Here is a 24,881-nt window from a genome sequence, read left to right as displayed (position 1 = left end):
GAAGCCTAATAAACCTTGGTTCATACATGTACTTCCTGCAAATGCAGTACAACTGTTGACATCACAAAATCGCAACAAATAATTTGGAATAGTTCCCATGTGCTCAACTCCTGTGAAATAAAACTTGCTTCGCATTCGCAGGAAAAATGAATCGCATGAGGCCGGAGTGGAAGTTGTGGTTTCCAAATAGGATCTTTTGACTGATCTAAACAAAGTATCACCCAAAGATTCCATTTGAATGTACTTTCTTAGGACGGCCCTCTTTAATCAGACATAATATCAAACATGGACAATCATTAAACAGCACACACAGATTACAAATAGGCACTTTCGAAAATACAAAACATTAGAGGATATAACAATAACCTGATCATTAGAACTTAGTCCTGAGTGGCCAAAAGCACATCTTCCTATCAATGGGACTCCGCAAACTCCCACAAGGGGATGTGAACACCACCAAGCTGGCAACAGCCAATCTCTCTCATACAAATATTGGTTTAACATCCACGATTATGAATTGCACAAATCAAGAAATTGTGATTCATCAACTAAACTGACAGTGTTTATTCTAGTCATTATGAAACCTACCTACAGAAATTAACTTGGTTTAACCTCTTGATGTGCAGACTTTAGAATGCCCGTAGTTTGAAGTTCTGTGCACACAGTCTGCCCATAGCTTCTTTAATCAACTTACAAGCTTCTCAAATCAAGGCACCCTCAACAGTGCTTTTTCAATTTTTGGACTTAATATTTCTAGTAATAACATTAATATATAGTCTTACAAGTGAACGTATAAGGTACTCAAGGCGCTTAATCAGACAAAAACATTCTAACAGGTTTTAATAATAATATAAAACTATCCACCCTGCTGGGTGTTCAAGGCGCAGAATTTGGATTTGTTTTATAATTATGAGACCATATTTATGTAGTAAATGTTAACAAGGTGCTGTGGCGCATTCAGAAGCCACTGCCAGTCATACTTAGGCTAACCTCTTCTCTTAGCGATAAGCATAACTGCATGGTTTTTTTTATGCATTACACATCACACGGGACCTTCGGCTTCATGTCCCAAGGATGCAGCAAGAATGGTTAACTGTCTTACTTAAGGACACAAGTCCCACGACCGAGACTCGAACTGATTAGAAACACCAGAGCTCGAGTCTGGTGCTCTTGACCGCTTTGCCACAACTTCATGCCTGGTAGGCCCTTGTGCATGATTGTACCTAAATATTGCTTTGCCCCTCCCATGTACATAACTGAAAAACAAAACCCACAACAAATACCCTGTTTGACTTCGCCACTAACCTCCTGTCACAATGATCCTTGCAATGTGTTTAACATTTGCAGACCTGTAACAACAACCGCCATCTTTTTGTTACACCTTTGTTACACTCTTCCTCTGTGCTGTACACAGATACTGTAGTACAATACAAAAGTGTAAGACCGCCAGGGCTACCATAAACCCATCTTACAAAATGAAGTATAGGGACTTTATCAAACCCCAATGCATCAGATAAGGCATAGTCATCTGTTATTTTAGCTTTGTTAAAATAATTAAACAAGTACTTACTTGCAGAATTTAATTATAAGATTAAATTAAATAATTTCATAACCAAAAAGAAGAAATATTCGGGGCCCTTCCAGACGAGAAGAAATAATAATCAGAACTATTTTTTATATTGTGCATTTCACAATAACGTATCAACGAGCTTTACATAAGCGTCTGGTCAATGGGTCAATAACGTTCCTGTAATCTTCTAGCTCCCTGGGGAGTATACGTCCCGAGCTGCCAAGGTACTCGGAAGGATTTTTTGAACAAAATTTGAACCCCTGGGAGAAGAGAAGCAATTATAGTGAAGTATCTTGCTCAAGGACACAATTATCATGACTGGGATTCGAACCCACACCCCGATGACTAAACCACTAGAACTTGAATTTGTTGCTCTAAACTGCTCAGGCCATGACATCATGTCTTATAAAAAAAAAATGTCTCCATATTCCAGTAACCCATTCAGAGCTGTCCCTAGTACGTACATACTGGGCGCATGCATTTCACACTAAAACATTTAACCTCAAGAGTTTTCTCTTCTAATTAAACAACTTTCTTCAGACAACATCTTGCAACTGAGCGTTTATTTTTACTACAAAAAAACTCCCTAACTACCGAAGAAATAATACACATGACAAATTGCTTACTTTGTTAGTTTCCCCAAATATGCATCTTATTCTTAAAACGAAATCTACGTACAGATCAAATAGAAATATAAAATAGTTAGAAATATACTCTGTAACAATTTTTCATCTAAGCTACAATGGAGTTACAAAAACTGTCCACCTAAACTGTATATACTCGATTCTTTTTGGTAACTTACAAATCACAAATGCAAATCTATCAGCAAAAATGGTAACATTAAAATTGCATGTTTTGGGGGGGATAAAAAGGGATGAGCTCAGAAAAAAAAAGAAAAAAAAAGGTTTAAGTTTTGGAAGAACGCATTTTTTGTGTTTAATTTTCTTAAAGCAGTGGCGGCCTGAATAAATAATACAGAATTTATTTTGAAGTCATGGGTGTGAGTGATTGGTTAAATCATTACTACAGATTCAACTTCTTGGGTAGTTTTTGTTTTGTCTGTTTGTTTGTTTGTTTGTTTGTTTGTTTGTTTAGATGACCATCCCTTCAAGGGAACTCTGCAAACTCCCACAAGTAATGTAGCCAGGCACACTTAGTTTGCCATCAGAAAAAAATAACATTTGCATGCACAATGTTCATTTAATCATCATCATCATCATGTGTTCATTTAATCAGGTTCCATTTAATTGTATTAAATGTACTATTTACAGATTTGAGACTAGTTGTGGATGCTTCCTATTTTTTAATTCAACTGTTTAATTTCAAATTGCGAAATTGAAACAAACATTTTCTCAGCTCACAAATATTTTGGCAGTCAAGATTACCCTGCTCATGCAAGTTTTTAGCAGTTAGACATATTATTATCAAAGTGCTCTTACAATTTGTTTTCAATTTTTCTAGTTCCTTTCAACCAAGCCTAGGTTGGTAAAGAAAATGGTCTGTCCCCTCTTTTTTGTTACTCATTATTGCTACTGTACACAGGGTACCAGACCATGGCTGTAACAAGACAAAGGTCATGGTTACTTTGTGTCTATGACACACTTCATGCAAGTGCACAGTAATTACCAATTCTCATCCAGTGTACTTAAAAACAAGTTTCATTCGAATGAAACTCCCCAGTCCCCAATGAATTTACATTAAACTGAGACTCTCTTTCTCTCTGAGCCAACTCAGAACAGACTGGACAACTGCATTAAAACAGACATGAGTATCATATCTTCTGTCTGAATTTCTCAACATGGCCAAATTTCATAGAGCTGACGAGCAGAAAATACTGCTTGACAATTTTATCCTTGCTAAGCAAAAATTGAGTAGGGCGCCAGCCACAACAATGCAAACTTAATGTAGTTTGGCCGGTATCCTGTTTCTGCTAAGCAATACTGCTCTGTGTTTTACCAGTTTTTTGTGCTTTCAAGCTTTATGAAAGCATCCTTAACAAAAAAAAAGTCTTGCAAAACTAAAACTTTCCAAATCATTCTTGTTTCTGTATGACTACTTGTGACCCATTAATAAACGTCCCCTCCCTCCCCAAAGGTAACCTTGAAGAAACCAAACATGTCCCATTGGCATTAACCCCCCCCTGTCCATTGACCCTGATTAACCTTTGACCTGTCTAGACCGTCCACACCTTGACACATTTGTCATGAGCTGCCGACACCACTGTGTTGTCATCAAGCCACGAAATGGACACTATGGTAGCTTTGGGATGAGCTCCTGAGGAGAAAAAAAAAATGGGAAAATTTCATTTCAGATACATTTATTTCATGTCAACATCAATCAATACATTGTAATACAGTGTTCAGAAAACATATAAAAACTTAATCCTGTTAAAGCCATTGGACCCTTTCGGTACAGAAAAAAAAAAAAAAGTTCACAGATTTACAAATAGTTTACAGGGTTTACAGAAGGTAATGGTGAAAGACTTCTCTTGAAATATTAGTCCATGAAATGCTTTACTTTTTGAGAAAACGGTAAAACAATATAAATTCTCGTTAACGAGAATTACGGATTTGTTATAAACACATGTCATGACACGGCGAAACGCGCGAAAACAGGAGTGGGTTTTCCCGTTATTTTCTCCCGACTCCGATGTCCGATTGAGCCTAAATTTCCACAGGATTGTTATTTTATATATAAGTTGTGATACACGAAGTGTGGGACTTGGACAATACTGTTTACCGAAAGTGTATAATGGCTTTAATGAACAATAAAAATAGAATAATAAAATAGAAGAAACAAAATAATTATATAGATTTTTATTTCTTCTATAAGGTAAAAGAATACAAAACATTTGTTAATTTATCTATAACATTCTATTTATGAAACAGAGGAGTCCTCATAAGTGTCTTTTACTGTTGGCATGAGAGTTTGGCCAATAATTTTTGCTTTTCTAATTCTAATTCTGCATTTAAATAGTTTACAAAAAGCGTCTTTGTGACGCACTTAGCCAAAATAAGCTAGTTCTCATAGTGAAGAAAAACAAAACAATACTAAAAAAATATACAATTTTTAGAACAATATATACAGATAGATAAGAAATATAAACACCGCCCCCCCCCCACATTATACATCATGAATTATACAAAATGATAAACTTACAAACAAAAAATAACATGGCATTAGAGAAAAACAAAGTGACGCAAATTATATGCATGACATTTCTCAAAAACTACAGCACCTGTGTAAGTATTATTTTATCTTTCATCATTATCTTTAAATCGTGTAAGTTTAATGTAAATCTGTGGACATTGTGTTTTGTGTCACACAAAAAGTAACCAAGCCCTTTAAAATAGTTTACCTTTGATGCACTCCCCAGAGTTGATATTTGCCAAGGCCCAGATTCTAAGTGAACTATCCACTCCGCCTGTTGCAAACCGTTTGCTGTCTGGACTCCAGCTCAGTGTGATGACGCGACCAACATGTCCACTCCAGTAGGTGCTGACGGGCTGAATTGGAAATAAATATATCAATCAATCGATCAATCAATCAATCAATCAATCAATCAATCAATCAATCAACCAATCAATCAGAAATCAATCAATCACATCATAGCACCTTGTAAACCCTTATAAGGTGCTAACTAATTGGGTCTCAAAATTCATCACTGCAATAACCTATCTTTCTGAAAGTTTGTATATACTCAGCGCCTTGAGTACCTTGTTTGGACGTGTGCTATATAAGACTTTGATATTATCATCAGGATACATATCAATTTAAAGATTCAACCATTAATAATACTAAAGATATTTATAAAGCCTCAAAGTGATGTGTACTAAAACAAGGCAAGACAAAAAAAAAACCATTACAGTTTGTGACTAGTATCCTACTTATTTCTGCAAGCAACATTTTCTGCTTAGGCAGCTCTATGAACTGTCTGTCCAAGCCCTCCGTTCTACATCATCTCAAACACCAACCAAAATTGTTTGTATTTGGCCAAAAGAATGTGTGTATTGCCCATAGAAATAGAACCCAGAGAACGCTGAGCTCAGCCACCCTCTGTGTCGTCTGTGGACGCAGCATATTGATATCACGCGATACGCGCGTATGGCAAAAATTATCATCGCGTGAGATGCGTGTATGGCAAAATGGCAAGATGTCAGCGCACATAGACCGTTTCTAGTGTGTTCATTGGTCAATGATGATGTCATTGTATGGCAAAATTGTATGGCAAAATATATTGCCATACACGGGTTATAAAAATAGCGTATGCGCGTCCATGAAAATGGTCTCACAATGAAACTGCACGCACAATGAGACACTCGGCGTTCTCCGGGTTCTATTTCTATGATATTGCCCTATATGCACATCCCAATGCCATACACGCGTTATAAAAACAGCGTATGCGCGTCCAAAGTAAGCACAAAACACTTGCTCAGAGGCACAGAAAAATCTTGAAACCAGTTACCAGCCTGCAAAGGTTGCATTGTTGCGACTGGTACCCCACTCATTTGTTAACACTATTTTCTGCTAAACATGTTTATGAAATTGGGCTCAGGGTGGAAACTCACCATATATCCATCGACTTTCCACAGGAACGCTTTCTTGCCAGAGCTACAGGCGAGGTGCTCTCCATCGGGAGAGAACTTAACAGCATCCACAGGGTCATTGTTTGTCAGTTGAGTCACCTCCTTCAAGTCACTGGCCAAGACATCAAAGATGTGCACTTTGCAGTCCTGTTAATAGCGGCAAAGGAATAAAGGTTCAGTTACATTCAAATCAAGTCAAAATTTATTCTATACAAACTCTTCTCAAAATATAATATGTAGGCCTATCAAATGAAAACGTCTTATATAACAATTCACAGTGCTCGATACATTTCTGTAGAGATATAATATAATCAATGCACAGTAAGAGCTAACCAAACTTTGGCATATTAGGCCTATGTTATATCTTGCCAAACAAGTGGAATGCCCTGTAGGCCCACATTCCAAATCTACAAACGCTGTAAGCACAGAAAAAACTTGCTACACACAGAAAAAACTTGCTAACCATAAAAAAAAGTGCTTGTCAAACATTGGCATATTAGGCCTACGTACATAGATAATCAAGATATTAAGAACGACAGGGGGGGGGGGGGGAACACAACGTAAACCAAAATAACAGCAAAGCAATAAAGGTTCAATTCAGGTCAACGATTATTTCATACTACTCTTCTCAAAATAGATGATTTGTGTACAAAATATCACATAGATAATCAAAATAATATTAAGGTAATTATGTAGGCCAAAATAGCAGCAAATAAATAAAGGTTCAATGAAATTAAATTCAATTTAAGTCAACGATTATTTCATACTTCTCTATTATATATAACATATCATTCAAAATATTATGTACATGTATACAAACAAAATATTAAGAGCAGAAGGCGGGCGGGAGGGGGAATATGTAGACCAAAGAAGCCGCGAAGGAACAAAGGTTCAATTCAATTTGATGATTATTTCAAACTACTCGTCTCAAAATACACATAATCATACATAGGCCTAGATAAGCAACATGGTATGCACAGAGAAGATGGAGGGAAAAAAACTTAATCTATGTATACCAAAATACAAACTACTCTACTCAGAATATAACATTTCATACAAAACGTTAGATAGATAATCAAAATATTAAGCAAAGAAGAAAGAGGGGAGAGGGTTTGAGGCTGTCAGATTAAGTCGAGGCTTGTAGAAGACAGCCTAGACAGACAAAATACAAGCATGTAGACAAGACAAACATGTAACACCAGTTTCAAGGAAGAAACATTATCACATCAAAATTCCAGCAAAACAGCAAAGTTACAATGATATGAACAGGATAAAAGTTTCTAAATAATACAAAACACAATCATCAATTTACAACAGATCAAAAGTCACACAACGTGACTCCACAAAATACACAATGTAGAAATGGGATACACAGGATGCAAATGGGGGAAAACATCAAGCAAAATTAAGCAATATTCTCATCATATGCATAGAATAACGAACAGATCAAAATTTGGACTCAATTGGTCATCAAAGTTGCATAAGAATGATGAAAAAAAAAAAAACATTACTTGTTGCAAAAATTTTCGCACTTTCAAATGTATGATAAAAGGCTTCAGCAGAAGTCTTATTGTTATGAGTGAAAACCACCTCTTTCTCAAAAACAACGTTACTTCATAGGGAGCCGTTTCTCACAATGTTTTATACCATCAACCTCTCCCTAATACTCGTCACCAAGAAAGGTCTTATGCTAATAATTATTTTAGGTAGTTACCAATAGTGTCCAGTGCCTTTAAGACATTTGGAAACACACTGTTGGGAACGAGAACCCGATCAACTTACCCCTCCACCAATGGCCAGCTGACTCCCCGACGGATTGAAACATAGAGAGTTTACTCGGTATCCAACCTTCTCAGAAAACACCTTGGTATTCCCACTGTACAGGCTGACCTGAAAGGTCATGAAAGGTCAGGGGATTAGTGTCGGAGGTCATAGAATAGTTTATATAAAAAAACACTTTTAAAAGATAGATAAATAAATGTATAGATAGATCAAATGGTTTATTGATTATTCCACACAAAAAAATATAAACATCACAGTCAGAAGGTTGAATTGAATAAAATTTTACCATAAATCAATGCAAAATGAAATAGAAAAATACAACAAAATCAAACGATACAAAGCAAATAATGAAATAGACTAAAAAGGCACTATAAATACACTTAATACACAAGTCAAAGAAAGGAGAACAGGACATTAAGGTTGGTCAGAGGAAAGGCAAGACAAGCAGGGGAGTTAAAAGCTGCAATTGTCATCCCCTGTAAACAAGTCATGAATAATAATATTTCTTTGTCCAAAAAGAAACCCAACTTGCTTCCCTCCCAACAGCAATACATGTACTCACATAAATAACAAATAATAAGGACAACTTAAATAGCGTCCATCCATGAAACATGCCTATGGGTGGTTAACAATTTACAAAATACAATGAAAATCAATACAGTTTCAAAACCTTAGAGAAAATCAGTTAAAAGGTAATAATAGACCGCACCTGAACAGTAAAATACCAAATCAAGAAACACAATTAGAATACACATCAAAAATAAAAATCTGGCATTTAAAAACAAAATCACCCAAACAATTAAAGGAACACATTGCCTTGTATCGGTCGAGTTGGTCTTTGAAAAGCGTTCTGTAACCGTGTGTTTTAAAATCGATATGTTAGAAAGATGCTGTAAAAGTAGAATACAGCGATCTACACAAATATGCCTCAACATTGCGTGGTTTTACTTTTACCTCGTCGACTAAACACGGTTGGCCATTTATGGGAGTCAAAGTTTTTATTGACCAACTTGTCCGATCCAAGGCAACGTGTTCCTTTGAAGTACACACTTCAGGATTGATATTTGGTCCTTAAAAAAGTAGGCAAATGTTATCAAGTCAAGGGGCTGACCTACATACATGTGCACATGGTACAAGCTCTAATAGACTTTTCAGGCCTTATAAAAACAGTTCAACGGATTTTTTCTGTGGGGAACAAAATCAGAAAACAGAGGGAGAACATCATGCCTGACATTTGATTCAATGGGAGACTTTGGAACGCTAGGTGGCAGCAGACTTACCAGGTAAAGTTCCATCGTTTACGTAGTTCTGAGCATGCGCACATTACCGAGAACAATGGATTTTACCTGGTAAGTCTGCTGCCACCAAGCGTCCCAAAAGTCTCACATTGAAAGTTACAATTTGTAGAAAATGTTGAATAATGCTGGACTTACTTCTCCGTCTGTTCCGATGGCCATCTTATCTCCGACCGTGTCCACAGAAAGAGGCTGAGCGTCTAATCCAATGGTCTCAGCCCTATATCAGGGAAAAGAAGAGGGTCATGATATTTTATTTAATATTGCATTGTATTGTATTTCAGGCCTGTATACTTTCAGGCCTGTATACTTCGCCAGGGGCAACAAGGCAATTGCCCTAATGGCCTTCATGAAGTATCAGGCCTGGTTATTTATTTCAAAACTGGAACAGACCCCATAACACAGGGGAGGGTTACATCAGTATAATAATAAGTAACAATTAGAGGAAGAAGTCGTACGGGAAAAAAGCCCAAATATTTGTTAAAACCAAATCACATTTCACACGGAGAATCAAGTCAAATCCTACATACATATAAAACAACTTTACATGCAAATACTGTTTATGTACTTTACATAAAACACAATGCACATAATTTGATTTTCCTAAAACAGTATATAAAAAGATATATTTTGCAACACAATTAATACATACCAAATGCATCAAATATTACAAACCATCAATTATTTAAAAGTTTACATTAAAAAAATTACATCCAACAGTAAAAGGGAAATGCACACAAAATTATAGATAAACATCAAATGAGTAGGGTAGATGGACTCAGCTTTCGATGCAAACCAGACCTTCTTTAGAGGAATTAACAAGTACGAACAAAAAATATATATCAATTTAAAGAAATAAGAGGAGCAAAGGATTAAGGGAAGGGATCCAGAAAAGTGGGAAAAGTATAGCCAATCAAAGTTTCTAACATCAAATATCAAATATCAAGTATAAATTTACAAGAACAAAATATAATATATAACAGAGGGGAAAACAATATGAACTGGAATTCAAAAAGCAACATGGTGAAAGGCAGGGAAAGAAATCACTTGCCACCTGGGCCCGATTTCATGGCTCTGCTTACCGTAAGCAAAGAAGCGATGCTTACGGAAGCAGGGAGTTCACAGCAGGTTAGCAGGGAATGTATGCTTATGCCCCAGAAATTATCTTATATAAGAAAACATCATTTTTGAGCTGGGCTGTTTGCCATGAAAGGGACGTGACCTGTAGCCAAACATTTTTCTGGTCGTAGTCGGCCAAAACGCTACAAACGAAAAAGAAACTTACATGAATTCTTTCTTCTCTGCATCCTGGAATCTGATTTGATCGTCGACTCCAATGGATGTGATGGTACTTCCTGTCATGCTCATCCCATTCACCATGTTAGTGTGGCCCTTTCCTTTAGTTTCAACGCAATCACCCGTTTCTATGTCCCAGTTCAGTGCTCAAGCGTTAAGGAACAAACAAATATTTGGGAAATAAACCTGTATTCAATTATAACACGCAAGTGTAATGCTAGGGATCTACAAGCATGCCTCCTTTTTGGCCTCCACATATCATTCAAAACCACTTTGATAATATTAAATGGTCAGATAGTAGGAGGGTTGACTGTGTATCTTCAGCTGAAACCTTTTATTATACACATCTCAAAGCACACAATGTTGTGCAACAAGTGCATTTTTTCTTTCATTTTTCTCTTGCAACTTCAATGACCAACTGAGCCCAAGTTTTCACAGGCTTGTTGTTTCATGCATATGTTGAGATACACCAAGTGAGAAGAATGGTCTTTGACAATTACCAATAGTGTCCAGTGCCTTTTTAAAGAAGAAAAGCAGGGGCATAAATGGAAAAATTTGTACATAAAGGATATGTAGTTTATTATCCAACCCAGCAGAGTAGACCGTCTTAGAACTTTGTGATAGCGTCATGGCGGTGATGTTCTTGTTATGCCCCTGAGAAATAGAAGAATATCAAGACACAGTTAATACTTCCAACTCTTTCCGGCCAGGGCCAATTTCATACAGCTGCTTAAGCATAAAAAGTTGGTAATCACAACACATTTATGCTTACCATACCAAAGTTACCAGCCAAAGTACATTGTTACATATACCACCTGAGTGTCCCACTCATTTTTGCCAAGTGGAAATCTTTTTTAAGACTCGACCTTTCAGACAGTACCGGTACTGTGTGAAAAGGGATTATATTAATAATAACAACAGTAGGCAACATTTACAAAACACATAAGCAGCATCAATGAGCTTATTTACAAACATTAAAATTCTTGAGCGAAACACAAATAGAAAATCTGGGAAAAAAAATTGCACATAAATTCTTTTACAAAAATGAAGGAACAATATAAAAGTACTAAATTGTTGACACTGTTAATCACAAGTTACTAAAATCACCAAATATATCAAAAAAAGTGAAGAAAAGTCAATTGCACGCAGAAACTGGAATTCAGTATTACAGTTCATAAGGAGTCCTAAAGAGTTATGAACACACCTTGATAACCCTGGCTGGTGTGGAGGGATTATTCTTGTCTAGATAGTTGATGTAACCAGAGAGGGATACGGTCAGCATGTAATCTCCTTGCCACAGGCATGACAGCTGCTGATCCTCAATGCTGCTACCCAACTCAAACTTCCTGCAAACGCAAACAAAAAAAGAAAAAAAAATAGAAATGATATGAAAAAATAAAATAAAATAAAAATAAAAATAGAAATGATATGATAAAAATCTTCAAAGTGATAATTTCAATCCAGATGAGAAAACTAAAATGTAGGGGGGTCGAGTCATTCCAAACAAAAAAGTCTAAAATGAGGGTTCAAACGTTGAGGTGATATACTGAAATGATGACATTTTGGCCCCCTTGGAAAACCCCGGAGTAAAAGATTCCAAGGAGCATTCTTGGCACTAGAGAAGCAGATCAAAGAGCAGGATTTATTTAAATCAGAAGAAAATAACAGCTACTTTTGTCACCAAGAAGATATAACAAATCTTAATACAGATAAAAGTCTGACATTTCTCATCTCTGAAAAGTGAAAAAAAAATACAGAAGAAAAAAAATCAGCGATGGTGTTGAAACCCTGATGATGTTGAAACTCACCCTTGTAAATTCTAGTTTAGAACCAAAGACATCCACAAACCATGTTCCTATACATGAGCACTGTAACCTTGAAATTTGACTTAAGCCCTTTCCACACGACAACAAGTTAGCAAGGGTCCCATACTTAATTCTAGCTTTGCGGTGAAACTGCACCTTATGTGAAAGGACGACAATGTATGAACTGTCCAAGACGGCAAATTTGAGATTTCATGAGGGACCTTGGACAGTCCAAACATTGTCCTGTCACAGGAAATGCAGTTTGTAAAACTTCACAACCATGCTAAAATTAAGCAAGGGACACCTGCTAAATTACTGTCGTGTGAAGAGGGCTTTTGAAATAATCTCACATTGTCACATCTTAAGGTTACTCTCAATCAAAATGTGTTTACAAAATAGCTAACGTCGGAGGACTCGGGACCCCCATTAAGAAAGGGACTGGTTTCACAATGAGGGAATCGGTTTATGCTTACGTAACAAGCTGTTTGGTGTCTGCGTCCCATAACTTTGCAGATTTATCAGCGGATGCAGACAATATGCGAGTGCTATCTGGACTCCAACATACCTAAGGGATAAAAAGGAATAAACTCAATAGCAAAAGGTCTCACAAAGTGTTTTAAGGCTGACAAAGAAGTTTTTGTACAAAGTATCCAAACTTCCATACAACTGGGTATCATGTAATGGATCAGCCCCTGAATGCCAGGGCCCAACTTCAAAAGCCTGTAAGCACAAGAACTCACTAAGCACAGAACAGTATTGCTTAGCAGAAACAGATTACCAGCTAAATTCAGGCATGCAACTGTAAATTCAGCCAACCAGAGGATATTACAAAATTTCAATGATTTTTGTATGCCAGTACTCAGGTAAAACTGAGAAAAAAAAGAGGAAATCGACTGATCCGAAAAAAAGTTGCATGCCTGAAAATTTTATAAAGTTTGCATTGTTGTAGATGGTTCCCGACTCAGTTTTTGCCTAGCAAATAAATTTTTCAAGCAGTACTTAAAGGGGACGGGACATAACTACTTGCTAGACTCAGACAAAATAATGTAAATACAAAATAATGGAAAAAGAAATGCAGGTACTCGCTTAGCTTGTAATTCTCCCCAAAGATGGGTATGAACAAAATACATAAGTAAATTTTAACAAAGCAATAATGTACTAACTGGCCGAGATAATTAATACAAAATTAAATACAACATTACCCTTACATTATGAGACCGGTCGGACGACGTGCAGATAAATATGAACTAATACAGAAATACATGTAAGCTAACACTATCTGTGCAGTATGCTTGTATGTAGTACTTTTGTACTGAGAGCCTTCAGTTTATACATAGAAAATTTATAGAGCCACCAACCAACCACCCTGATGTCCCAAGCCACAGATCTAGAATGCCACACCTAGATTGGGTGCCTTGGTTTTTATACCCAATAGGAAACTTATTGTTATTGAAATGTACTAGTTTTCATTCAATCTTTAATGAGCCAATTGCCTATTAGGTTTGAATAATGTCTGGTACAATGACTTGCCTAGTCACAATAGGGCTTACATTTGAATTCCTCAAACTAGACAGTTGCAATGACACATGATTAGGGCAAGCTTTTTTTTAGTTACAAAAGAGACTGTGGACACCCATACACAATTCTGAATGGATGTGTATGGCACAATGGTACCAGGGTTTGCTCATCTGGAGGCTGCTATGCAAAGGCTTGCCCTGAACTACTATACCAAAAAACCATTTGACATACCAACTGTCTCTACAGTCTGAGAAATTCAAATGTAAGCGGTACATTGTGACTTAGCAAGTCATTGTACAAGATGTTATTCAAATCTAACTAGCAAATGGCTTATTTACAGGAATGAATGGTACAAACAATGTAAACACATTCCTTGCAGGCCAATGCTGGCAAAAGAATGGTAACATAACTGATCATCCTAATTTGGCACAACAATCCACATTCATTGCAGGCCCAAACAGAATAGATTATGCCTTGGTTTACACGTTTACTAGTATTCATTCAATCTAAATTGAGAGGACATCTGGATACAAACAATGTGAACACATTCCTTGCAAACCAATGGTGGATGACAAGGACAGCATAATAGACAACTCACTACCCTAGTCAGGCACAAACAATCCACATTCATTGTAAGCCAAAACACAGAGCCAGCACATGTTAACACTTTAAAGCCATTGGACCCTTTCACTAAACAGTATTGTCCAAAAGGCCCACACTTAGTGTATTACAACTTATATATAAAATAACAAACCTGTGAAAATTTAGGCTCAATCGGTCATCGGAGTCGGGAGAAAATAACGGGAAAACCCACCCTTGCTTCGGCACGCTTCGCCGTGGTATGAAATATGTTTAAAATAAATCTTGAATTCTCGATAACGAGAATTAATAATTGTTTTAATGTTTTAAAGTAAAGCATTTCATGGAAGAATATTTCCGTAAACCCTGTAAATTATTTGTAAATATGTGAACTATTTTTTTTTCTGTTCCGAAAGTGTTAAATGGCTGTAACAAAAGAAGCCTGGATTGCAACACAAAGAATGTTCAGCACATTATTTATTTCGTCAATAACAGGATTGTGAATAAATAAGAAGAACTGTTCAGTTTAAGTTAAGACCACGGCCCAATTTCATAGAGCTGCTTAAGCACAAAAGCAGCACAGCAAAATAAAAGCATGCTTACCAGAATAGGGTTACCAGCCAAACTAATGGCACATGTACAATTTGAGACTGGTATCCCACTTATTTCTGCTTAGCAGATAATTGTTCAGCTCTATTTTGCTGCTTAAGCATCTGTATGAAATTGGGCCCACAACAGCATCAACACTGGCCGAATTTCATAGAGCCGAAAACATAAAAACTTTCTAAGCACATACAAATCTTACAAACAGAAACTGGTTACCAGCCAAAATTCTATAACATCTACATTGTTGCAACTACTGCCCACTTATGTTTTAGCAAGTATCTTCTGCTAAAAAAGCTTTATGAAATTTGGCCCTGTAAGCATAACAACTTGCTAATGCTAAGCACATAATGAACTGGCTGAACAAAAACCGGTTAAAAGCCAAAATTCTATCAAGTTTTCATTGTTGCGGCTGGTCCCCCATTAATTATTGGTGGAGCAAAGAAATTTGCCAAGCAGTATTTTTTGTTCAACATCTTTATGAAATTGGGACCTATATAGAAAGGTTTTGCGGTAACACCATGTAATGATTATCTCTAATGAGTTGGGGTGGTTTTGAAAAGAACTGTTGGTTTCAACTCAACGTTTCGATCAGTATAAAATGCTCTGATCATCCACCATGCAAAGTTTAAAATTGGGACCTGCTGATTTATAAATACAAAAACCTACTCACCCCATAAATGCCTCCACTATGAGCTTTTGCACCATCCACAATCTCACACACCAGTTCACCCTCCTTCCCAGAGTATAGGAACAACTGCAGAAAAAAACCAATCACAAATATGATTCAACTCTGTGAAGCTGCTTTAGCACAAAATGTAGCTAAGCACAATATCATGGTCACTATGATCATTTGGGTACACACCGTTTTCAACCACTATGGTCTACAAGGGGTTAAGATCTGGGCTCAATTTCATGCAGCCTGTAATGTAAGCACAAAAACTTGCTAAACACAGAATAGTTCTGCTTATAGCAGAAACAAGTTACCAGCCAAAATTACATTAAGTTAGCAATGTTTTGGCTGGTACCCACTCAATGTTTGCTTAGCAAAGAAATTTGCTATTCAGTATTTATGAAACTGGGACCTGATGTTCAACCTCAGCTCTTTCATAAATGAAGCCCACATATCAGAATGAGCTGTCTTGAGTCACATCTTCAGTGGAAGTGTCGTGGCTGAGCGGTTAAGAGCATCGAGTTCAAAGTATGGTGTTTCTGATCAGCAGAATGTGGAATCGAATCCCCAGCCGTGACACTTGTGTCCTTAAACAACACACTTAACCATTGCTTCGTCCTTTGGATGGGACGTTAAGCCGTTGGTCCCTTGTGTTGTGTAACACAGGTAAAAGACCCCAGTGCGCTTATCGAAAAGAGAAGGGGTTCGCCCCGGTTTTTTTGGCTGGATTGGCGGCATCTTGCGCCACAGCACCTTGTAAAGCATTACATGGTGCTATGTAAAAGGAGTAGATCGCACAATTCAAACTAAGTCCCATACCTTGCATAAAATACTGCATGTTTCAGCACTTTGAGACAGCCTTCGGCTGTATAAAGCGCTATATTAATATCGACTATCATTATTATTATTATTAATGTATGGGTTAATTTTAGTCATCTTACCTTTCCGTCCGATCCACCGGTTACAAAGAAATTACCATCAGGAGAAAATCTAACTGTGTTTACAAAGTTGGAGTGCTCCTGGGTAAGAATAGGAAGTAGAACATGCATCAACACAATGAAATGAACTGAATCTGCAGAAAATTTGAATCATCAATGTAGTATTTCATTAGTAAATGTGGACCACGGTGTCCTGGGAAATGCCCTGCCCTGCAACAGCTACCAGGGCCCAATTTCATAGAGCACAAAAACTTCCATAGCATGATATTTCATAAAAACAGGATTACCAACCGAATTTCAATTTGTTGCATTTTCCTCGATACTGGTATTCAGTTGTTCTTTGCTTATCCTGAAAATCACGTGGATATTTGGTTGGCGATCCTGTTTTTATCAAGGAAGAAATTTCATGCTAAGCAATTTTTTGTGCTAAGCAGCTCTATGAAATTGGGCCCACGGCATAACTTCATGGCTCTGCTTACTGTAAGCAAGAAACCGGCACTCAAAGAAGCAGGGAATACCATGCTTACAGGTCTGATACTTCACAGAGGCAACAAAGGCAATTGCCTCCATGCCCCCGGTCATTGCCTTGGAGCCCTTGAAATGTCCAATAGAAATTAAAAATTTCCTCATAGGGTGCCCTTCACCAAGAAAAATATGCCTTTGTTGCCCTTGCACTTTCAAAAAACAAAGTATACACGCCTGTGCATACTTCAAGCAAATTTTACTAGTTAGCAAGGAAATTTTGCTTGTGAATATAAGTACTCCATGTTACATGTACTAGGCATTCTTCGATTACACAGCAAGCGCAGAAATTTTGTGGTAAACAGAGCCATGAATCGGGCCCAGTAGGAAGCCAAGTGTTTCTCTTTATTCAAGCGATTTGAGTACCTTATTGATGGAAACATGCGCTGTATTAGATTCCTTATTTTATCAATCCTTATTTTATAGACGATGTGACCTCTGACGTCACACAAAAACCATAACATGATTCCCGCACATACCTCCGGGCAAAACCTTTGTGTTTTGGCAGCCAGCTAGAAAGTGTATGCAATCTTACCATGACTACATGTCTTTTTGCCCAGTGAAACATGACGTATACAGTGTTTTTTTCAACAGAGGGCGGTTTGAATGTAAACGTAGGTCACATCGTCTATAGAGCGTCGATCATAAAGAGGTTCTGCTTACATTATAAAGAGTCCCAAGTCTCAACAAATTTGTCTTTCTTTGTTTTGCTGTTCTGTTATAACAACAACTATGCACAAAGAGGTAACTTGGCCATTCCCAGCAATCTTGTTGTAACGAGAGTCGACTTTATAATTTAATTGAGGAAATGAAGGCTTAATGAAGGAAATAAAAGAAAAACTAAATTCTTCTTGTTGCTTGAATAAACTCCAAGGTTGCGGAATAATGCACTCACCCTATACTGATATTTGTATTTGAACGGTGGTCCCTCGTAGAAGGTTGCGTACATGTCTTCCGCGCCAGTAACGATGCGGTAAGGGCGCGTAGGCTTGTAGTCGATGGAGTTGATGTCCTTGCCGTGGCCGTCAATTTGACCAACGGAGCTTCCAGAGTCCCACAGAAACACAGCACCAAAGCTAAAAGGAAGAGGGATGAGATTATTTCAGGTTTAGAAGACATAAATTTTGGAGCTAAGGAAAATTAGTAACTTTGAAGTAACGAAAGATGAAATAGTTTTTTTGTTTTTAAATTGTTTTTACTTTTTATGAGAGATCGCCTAACATCACATGGCCGGGGACAGCACCTCAAGGTGAGGGCTACACTTGATTTCTATCCAAATCCTCTGCTTGCCACCTACTCCTGGGGCTGATCGCAGTCCAAGACATGGGTATCATCCACTAGGAGCCGGGCAGAATGCACTACAATCCCAACTTTTAACGTAGTAATTATGGTTAAGTGCCTTGCTTAAGGGCATAAGTGGCATAACCAGTCAGTCAGTTTCCCCTGTGGTTTTTTATTTGATATCTGAAATAAAAAGTTGCACCTTAGGGTGATACCCTGGCTGCCGCTTCCCTGGCTGACGCTTCCCTGGTTGTATCATAAACTTGGGATTTCCTACAACGGCTATTGGCTCATATGGTTTTTGACTGGCATCGCCAGACAAAGGTATTAACTAAAAGGGAGACCACCATCATATGGCTAGATAGTTCAGTTGGTGAGCGCCGGTATGTTATTCCGGAGATCGTTGGATCAAGTCTCGCTCCAGTAAATTTGTCTTTGCTCAAACCCAAAATACTGTTATTGTTTTTAGAAGATCACTGAAGTTAAGTTACAGGATTGATTTCAAATGACACACTTACTTTTCGCGTCCTTTTCCACAAACGGCAATCCTCTTGCTGTCAGGGGACCAGGCGATGTCATTGATTTTCCCTGCAAGTGGCTGGTACTCGTACTTCAATATGTGCTCCTTCTGGGTGGTGTCCCAAATTCTAATCTTACCCGACACATCTGAGCAAAAACAAAAGAAAATACAAACTCATGAACACAACAAAGAAATCTTAATTTTGGTTGTTTACCCACAAACCAAAGTGTGTTAGCACTGTATAGTACTGAGTCCCAAACATAGGATTCGAACTGCCTCAAGCTACCGGGCAACCTCGGTAGTCTAGTTGGTAAGACACTGCTCAAGAATTGCTAGGGTTGTGGGTTCGAATCCCACCTGAGTAACATCCCTGTGATATTTTTTTCACAGGACTCGGGAAAGTACTGAGTATACAGTGCTAACACACATTGGGGTATGGGTAAACAACCAAAATTAATATTCTTTGTCCCCAGTGCAAATTTAAATTCTCTTATAACAATGAAATTTTTTGATAAGGAAGTACAGGATCTAAAGGCATTGAAGCTGTTTACTTTGAGAGAAAGTAAAAACAGAGCATTTGTGAACGTTTTAGAGATATGGGTTCATCTAATGTTTTGGTTTTACTGGACACAGCGTTTATTGTTAGTGCATTTGGCACCTCATTGGTTTATACCGGGCACACAAGGATGGGAAGCAGATCTAGTGTTAATGTTCTTGATTGTGCTCATCTAATAATAATAATAACAATAATAATAAAGAATATTGAATAAGGAACGTTTATGAGTGCAATGTTGCGAATATGTTCATGAATTGAAAGATGGAACATTCCATCTTTCAACGAATGAAAATATTTGCACCATTGCACGAATGAAAAAACATTCATTATTTGTTTTGTATAACATCCAAGTAGATCTTTGTCATTATGATTGGAAGATACTTTCAAAACAAACAAAGTGTAGCTACAATTTTTAATTGTGATATAACACCCGTTTCTTTTCGGTCGGCCTGTTAGATTCAACAGTGACAATGTGCGTTCTGTCTATTTTGAGACACGTAGACGCTGAATGTAGTATGTGCCTTGTAACACTGCTGCGTTACCAAAGACTCCACACACGCTGGAGGGGATGATGTTTTTACTCAGCATGCAATAGTACTTTTCGGATGGAACGAAAAATGCACTGTGAGTGACATAGCGTGCAATAGTACTTTTATTTGCTGACACGTGACGGACAATCCTCCAATCAAATGGCAAGGATCTGCTTGGGTGTTATACTTATAAAACTGTTTAATGGCAAATTGTTGGATACCATGCGCTTAACTAACCCTGCCCCTGAGACTCTTTGAAAGAGGTTATAATGCAGTACACATCAAGACAAGACAAGACAAAACAAGACAAGTTATAGCTATATTAAGGGGGGGATAATGCAAATTGTCATACCTCCTGATGCTATGTAGAAACCACTTGGTGCATATTTAGCTACAGATGTCTGCGCTGAATGCTCACTATAAACGTCACATATTCCTGGATTCTAGAAGGATTGAAGCAAAAGAATCTTAACCCCAAACGAAGGTAAATTTTAAAAGGACCTTTTAAAACCAAACCTTGTCACAAAGCAGTGTAAACAATAGCCTAATAGTACAAACATTTTTCAGTTAGCAGTGTTGGCTACCTTATCAGCCACAATTACAGAGTTCAAACAATTGAAACATCTAATCAATCAAGTCTAATAATATTGTTTTAAAGGCAGTGGACACTATTGGTAATTACTCAAAATAATTATCATAAAACCTTTCTTGATTGCGAGTAATGGGGAGAGGTTGATAGTTTCAAAAGAAGTCTTTCACCATTACTCTCTGTAAACCCTGTAAATTATTTGTAAATCTGTGAACTTTTTTTTTTTTTACCGAAAGTGTATAATGGCTTTAATACTTGGTTCTTATATAGTGCTTTAATCTATCACATCTCTAGGGGCATATCTATATCTATCTAGTATTTTGCAGGGTTTTCCTTTTACTTTGCGAACTAACATGGTCGGCCATTTATGGGAGTCAAAAATTTGACTCCAATAAATGGTCGACCGTGTTAGTCGACGAGGTAAAAGGAAAACCGTGCAATTTCGAGGCATGTTTGTGTGGATCATTGTATTCTACTTTTACAACATCTTTCTACCCATATGCATTTCATAAAAAACGGTTACAAGCGCTTTTCAAAGACCAACTCGACCGATCCAAGGCAACGTGTTCCTTTAATCGCTCAGCCCAGACACTTCCAATGAAGTATAAACCAAGCTTAACACTGCCAATATCCTCTGAAGGGTCAAGATTGATTTTTAGAAACTCACCTCGATATCTCTGATAAAAATATTGTTGTCATGGGCGTAGAGGAAGTTCTTCCCTTTGGGATCTCCTCCAAGGACCAGAGAAGTGGCACGTTCCGTCTTCGGTAAACTTGGCAATATGGCTTCTGATGAACGGGGAAAAAAATAATGACGACACAGAGAATGAATGGTTATAACAATATTAATGGAATGATTTTATTTTTATTGGGTATTTGGGTCTTTAAAAAAGTGAAGTTTAAATTAGGAAAAAATGAACAAACGGCTGACAAAGTGAGAGAAATGTAATGGCTAAAATCACAAAAGACCTGCGCCAAAATTTACCTTTAAAGTTGCCAGTGGTGTTACTGTTTAAAGTGTTACAGTGTTAGTGTTACTTTAGCAAGTTGCAGCAATGCAGAACCCAAAACCTCTAGCTGCGAAGGAGGGTTACAAAATAGTTAGGTAAAGAAAGGTACTCCATCTTGAAAATTGTTTATTTGACTTTTGACAGTCACTTTTAATTCTAAAGGCTTGCTGGCGCTGCGGAAATTACTGCATAACTAATTTCGGAAGGTTTCCGTATGGCGCCACCACTTTTTCATTCGATATGAAATAATATTATAGCATCTAATTTACCTCAATGAGATATCCCTTTTAGAAAAAAATCATCTAGAAACCATTCCAATAAAGTACATTGGAAACAAACTCTTTCCAAAATCATGTACCACCACCAGCCATTTCATCAAGAGAACCAAGAAATAGTGTAGACACCAACACCAGTGACCACCATCCATGGCCATGTACACCGACTTTGTTCCAAAACACTTCCGGGATTAAATTTCTACAATAACTTCGACATTTTGGGGTAAACATACATAACAATCTTATAATAACACATCCAAATGATACTCACTTTTCTCAGGCGAGAACGGCATCTTCACACCTTGTGTTTCTCAGCACAAATTCCAAACGAAATACACAATTATTTAACAGACCAAAACAAAACTCATCCGTGCTTTACTCACTGAGTGCATGCAGTTGACTGCCGTCACACATACCGCCCCTCCTCTTCTTACATGGACCGTAGTTACACGTGTTTTAATACAGGCGGACAGACTACCGCAGCGGCGGAAACCAGACTTGTATTATCAATTCAAATCGAGGCTCCAAATATGGAAACTAGTAATGTCCATATAAGGAAAGCGTAAGTTGTAGCTCCGCCCATGCCTCTCTCAGTCAGATGATTAAATTATTTTCATCTTTGTTGATGATTCGAAGAAAACAGATGATGGGGAGTTATTTTGGAAGTTGTGATGGTTTTTTTCCCCGACCTCTTTATTTGTGTTTATGTGCGTCAGGCTGTCTTGAAGGATTGGGGGGGGGGGGGGGGGGCACATATTTACGGCGTGTCGTAGAAGCCCAGTGGTGTAATCTAGGGAGTCTGGCGGGGGGGGGGGAGGTGATGTGCCGCCCCTCTCAGAAATTGTTAAGCCATTTGGTGAACCTTTTTGTGTGCTTTGTTATTGTATGTAAAAAAAACAACTCAATTAATTCGTATCATATCCTTTCTGCACAGTTATTGCTCAGACGGCGTGTCATCCAAATCATCATGGGCGTGGAGGGGGGGGGAGGAGGTCCCACACCTTTCAAGTTGGCGCCCCGCCCCTCCTTTGGTTGATGCCCATGCCTTGAAGGTAAGGGCCACACGTTTTTATTTGCTGAAGCTCATTGTGAATGTTTTCAGCAAATAAGGAAACTGAATTCACATTTTTGAGATAAAACAATGTTTCATTTTTTTTAACCCAATTACTTTGCATACTTAGGGCCAACACTTTTCAGAAAGATTTGAGATCATCACTCACGTACACCATACGTGGGGCTCCCATATAGCCGCTTTGTTGCGGCATACAACAAAGCATCAGATTTCAACCTATTGTAATTTTTACGCAGATTTGTTCAAGTTTCCAAAGATTGGGGTTGTAGATTGATAATATTACGATCAATAATATTACGAAAAAATCAAAATATTTACAAAATATCAAAATTATATCTAAATGATAAACAAAAAGCATTAAATAGCACCCCGTTAAAAAGTACACATTTCGAAAAAAAATCACAAAAAACACTGAGGCACAACACTACAACTCAAATATAATGTAAATATTTATAATAAAAACAAAATACGAGCAACAATAGATTAAAATTTCTTTATTTTGTTTAACACGTTTTACCTCAACCAATTATAAATTTATTTTATACAATTGTTAATTCTTGTTTTTTTTACTGGCAAATCGCTTTATAGATCAAGCCAAGAAACACAATTTATATTATTTTCACTTCCGCATTACTTTACTTTTTTATTTATTGAGTGGAATTATGTGGCTTCATCATCTTCACTCTCCGTGCAGTTTACAAGAAAAGGTGTATATACAATATTAACTAATTCTAAAAGACTCTGGACACCTTTGGTAATATTGTCAAAACCTGTCTCCTCGCTTGGTGTATCTCAACTTATGTACAAAATAACAAGCCTGCGTGAAAATAAATGTAAACTCAAACGTCGTTGCGAGATAATAGTGGAAGAAACAACACCCTTGTCTCACGAAGATGAGTTCTTTCAGATGCTTGCGATTCTCAATATGTTTTATTGTTACCAAGTAAGTTGATTTATATACTTGTTACCCACTCATTTAGTTTTTATTTATTTTGAATTATTACCAAAAGTGTCCCGATCAAGTTTACATTTGAATGGAAACGAGACATCTTCCCAAGATAAGGGTTTTATCATAAAGTTTTAATCTTTTAGTTTGTTTTACCAATTCAACTTTTATCTGTCGAACTTTATATCTACATGTTATCTGTTTGTCTGGGCTACGAACGAGAACTATGGTTTTTCTCAGAAACTGTACAAGTCTTGCTTTGTTTGTTTGTAATATACTATTACTAATAGCCCCACCATATACTAATTTTGTTTTTTTACCGATATAAAACCGATGTGTTTTAGTAGTGTATACTAAGTATTTACCCGAGCTCTGTGGAAACAAATCACTGGCATGCTACTCGGGTGGGATTCGAACCCACGACCCTAGAGTAGTGTCTTACCAACTAGACTACCGAGATGCCCGGTAGCTATAGAGGCAGTTCAAATCCTATGTTTAGCAGCGGGTACTGCGAACGATTTAGCATCTAAGCCCCACAATACTTCGAAAAACAATAAGATTTAAGAAAGGGAACAAAAAGGAAACAAATGCATGGGAAAGCTACCAATAATGTCTAACCTATGCCTATTATGTAGTTCTTTTCGCTTTCATTAAAGTTATATCTATACATATAATGTATGTATTGTCGGCACTGTTATTCTAAAGATACAGGGACATTCTAAGGCCGAACCTTTTTAATGTACGTTATAACCGACCGACCCTAAAATTCTACAGTTCATACATCTACTTTTAATTAATGAAATGATAATTGTAAACTGAAAATAACATGAACACCGATAATCACTATAAAAAGTACAACGTTTTAATTTTCAATCAATAAAGAGTTTAGGGACGCGGTGTAGGCCTATAGGATTTTACTAAAGTAAGTGGTATAA

General features: G+C 37.3%; 1 protein-coding gene across 1 annotated transcript; it reads right to left on the bottom strand.

Annotated features, from left to right (window-relative positions):
• Window positions 1–2,632: 2,632 nt before the first annotated feature.
• Window positions 2,633–22,350, bottom strand: LOC139940758 (WD repeat-containing protein 1-like). Its single transcript, XM_071937135.1, has 16 exons — window positions 22,200–22,350; window positions 21,311–21,432; window positions 20,407–20,497; window positions 18,967–19,114; window positions 18,063–18,243; window positions 16,649–16,726; window positions 15,708–15,791; window positions 12,808–12,899; window positions 11,734–11,875; window positions 11,102–11,183; window positions 10,519–10,672; window positions 9,372–9,453; window positions 7,939–8,046; window positions 6,139–6,303; window positions 4,929–5,076; window positions 2,633–3,844 (listed from the first exon to the last, which is right to left on the bottom strand). The coding sequence occupies exons 1-16, from the start codon at window positions 22,219–22,221 to the stop codon at window positions 3,744–3,746; spliced, it is 1,800 nt and encodes a 599-aa protein (XP_071793236.1). The 5' UTR covers window positions 22,222–22,350; the 3' UTR covers window positions 2,633–3,743.
• Between the last annotated feature and the right edge of the window lie 2,531 nt (window positions 22,351–24,881).

Source organism: Asterias amurensis, chromosome 8, assembly GCF_032118995.1.
Source record: "Asterias amurensis chromosome 8, ASM3211899v1".
NCBI lineage: Eukaryota > Metazoa > Echinodermata > Asteroidea > Forcipulatida > Asteriidae > Asterias > Asterias amurensis.
This window is presented reverse-complemented; position numbering and strand designations above follow the sequence as displayed.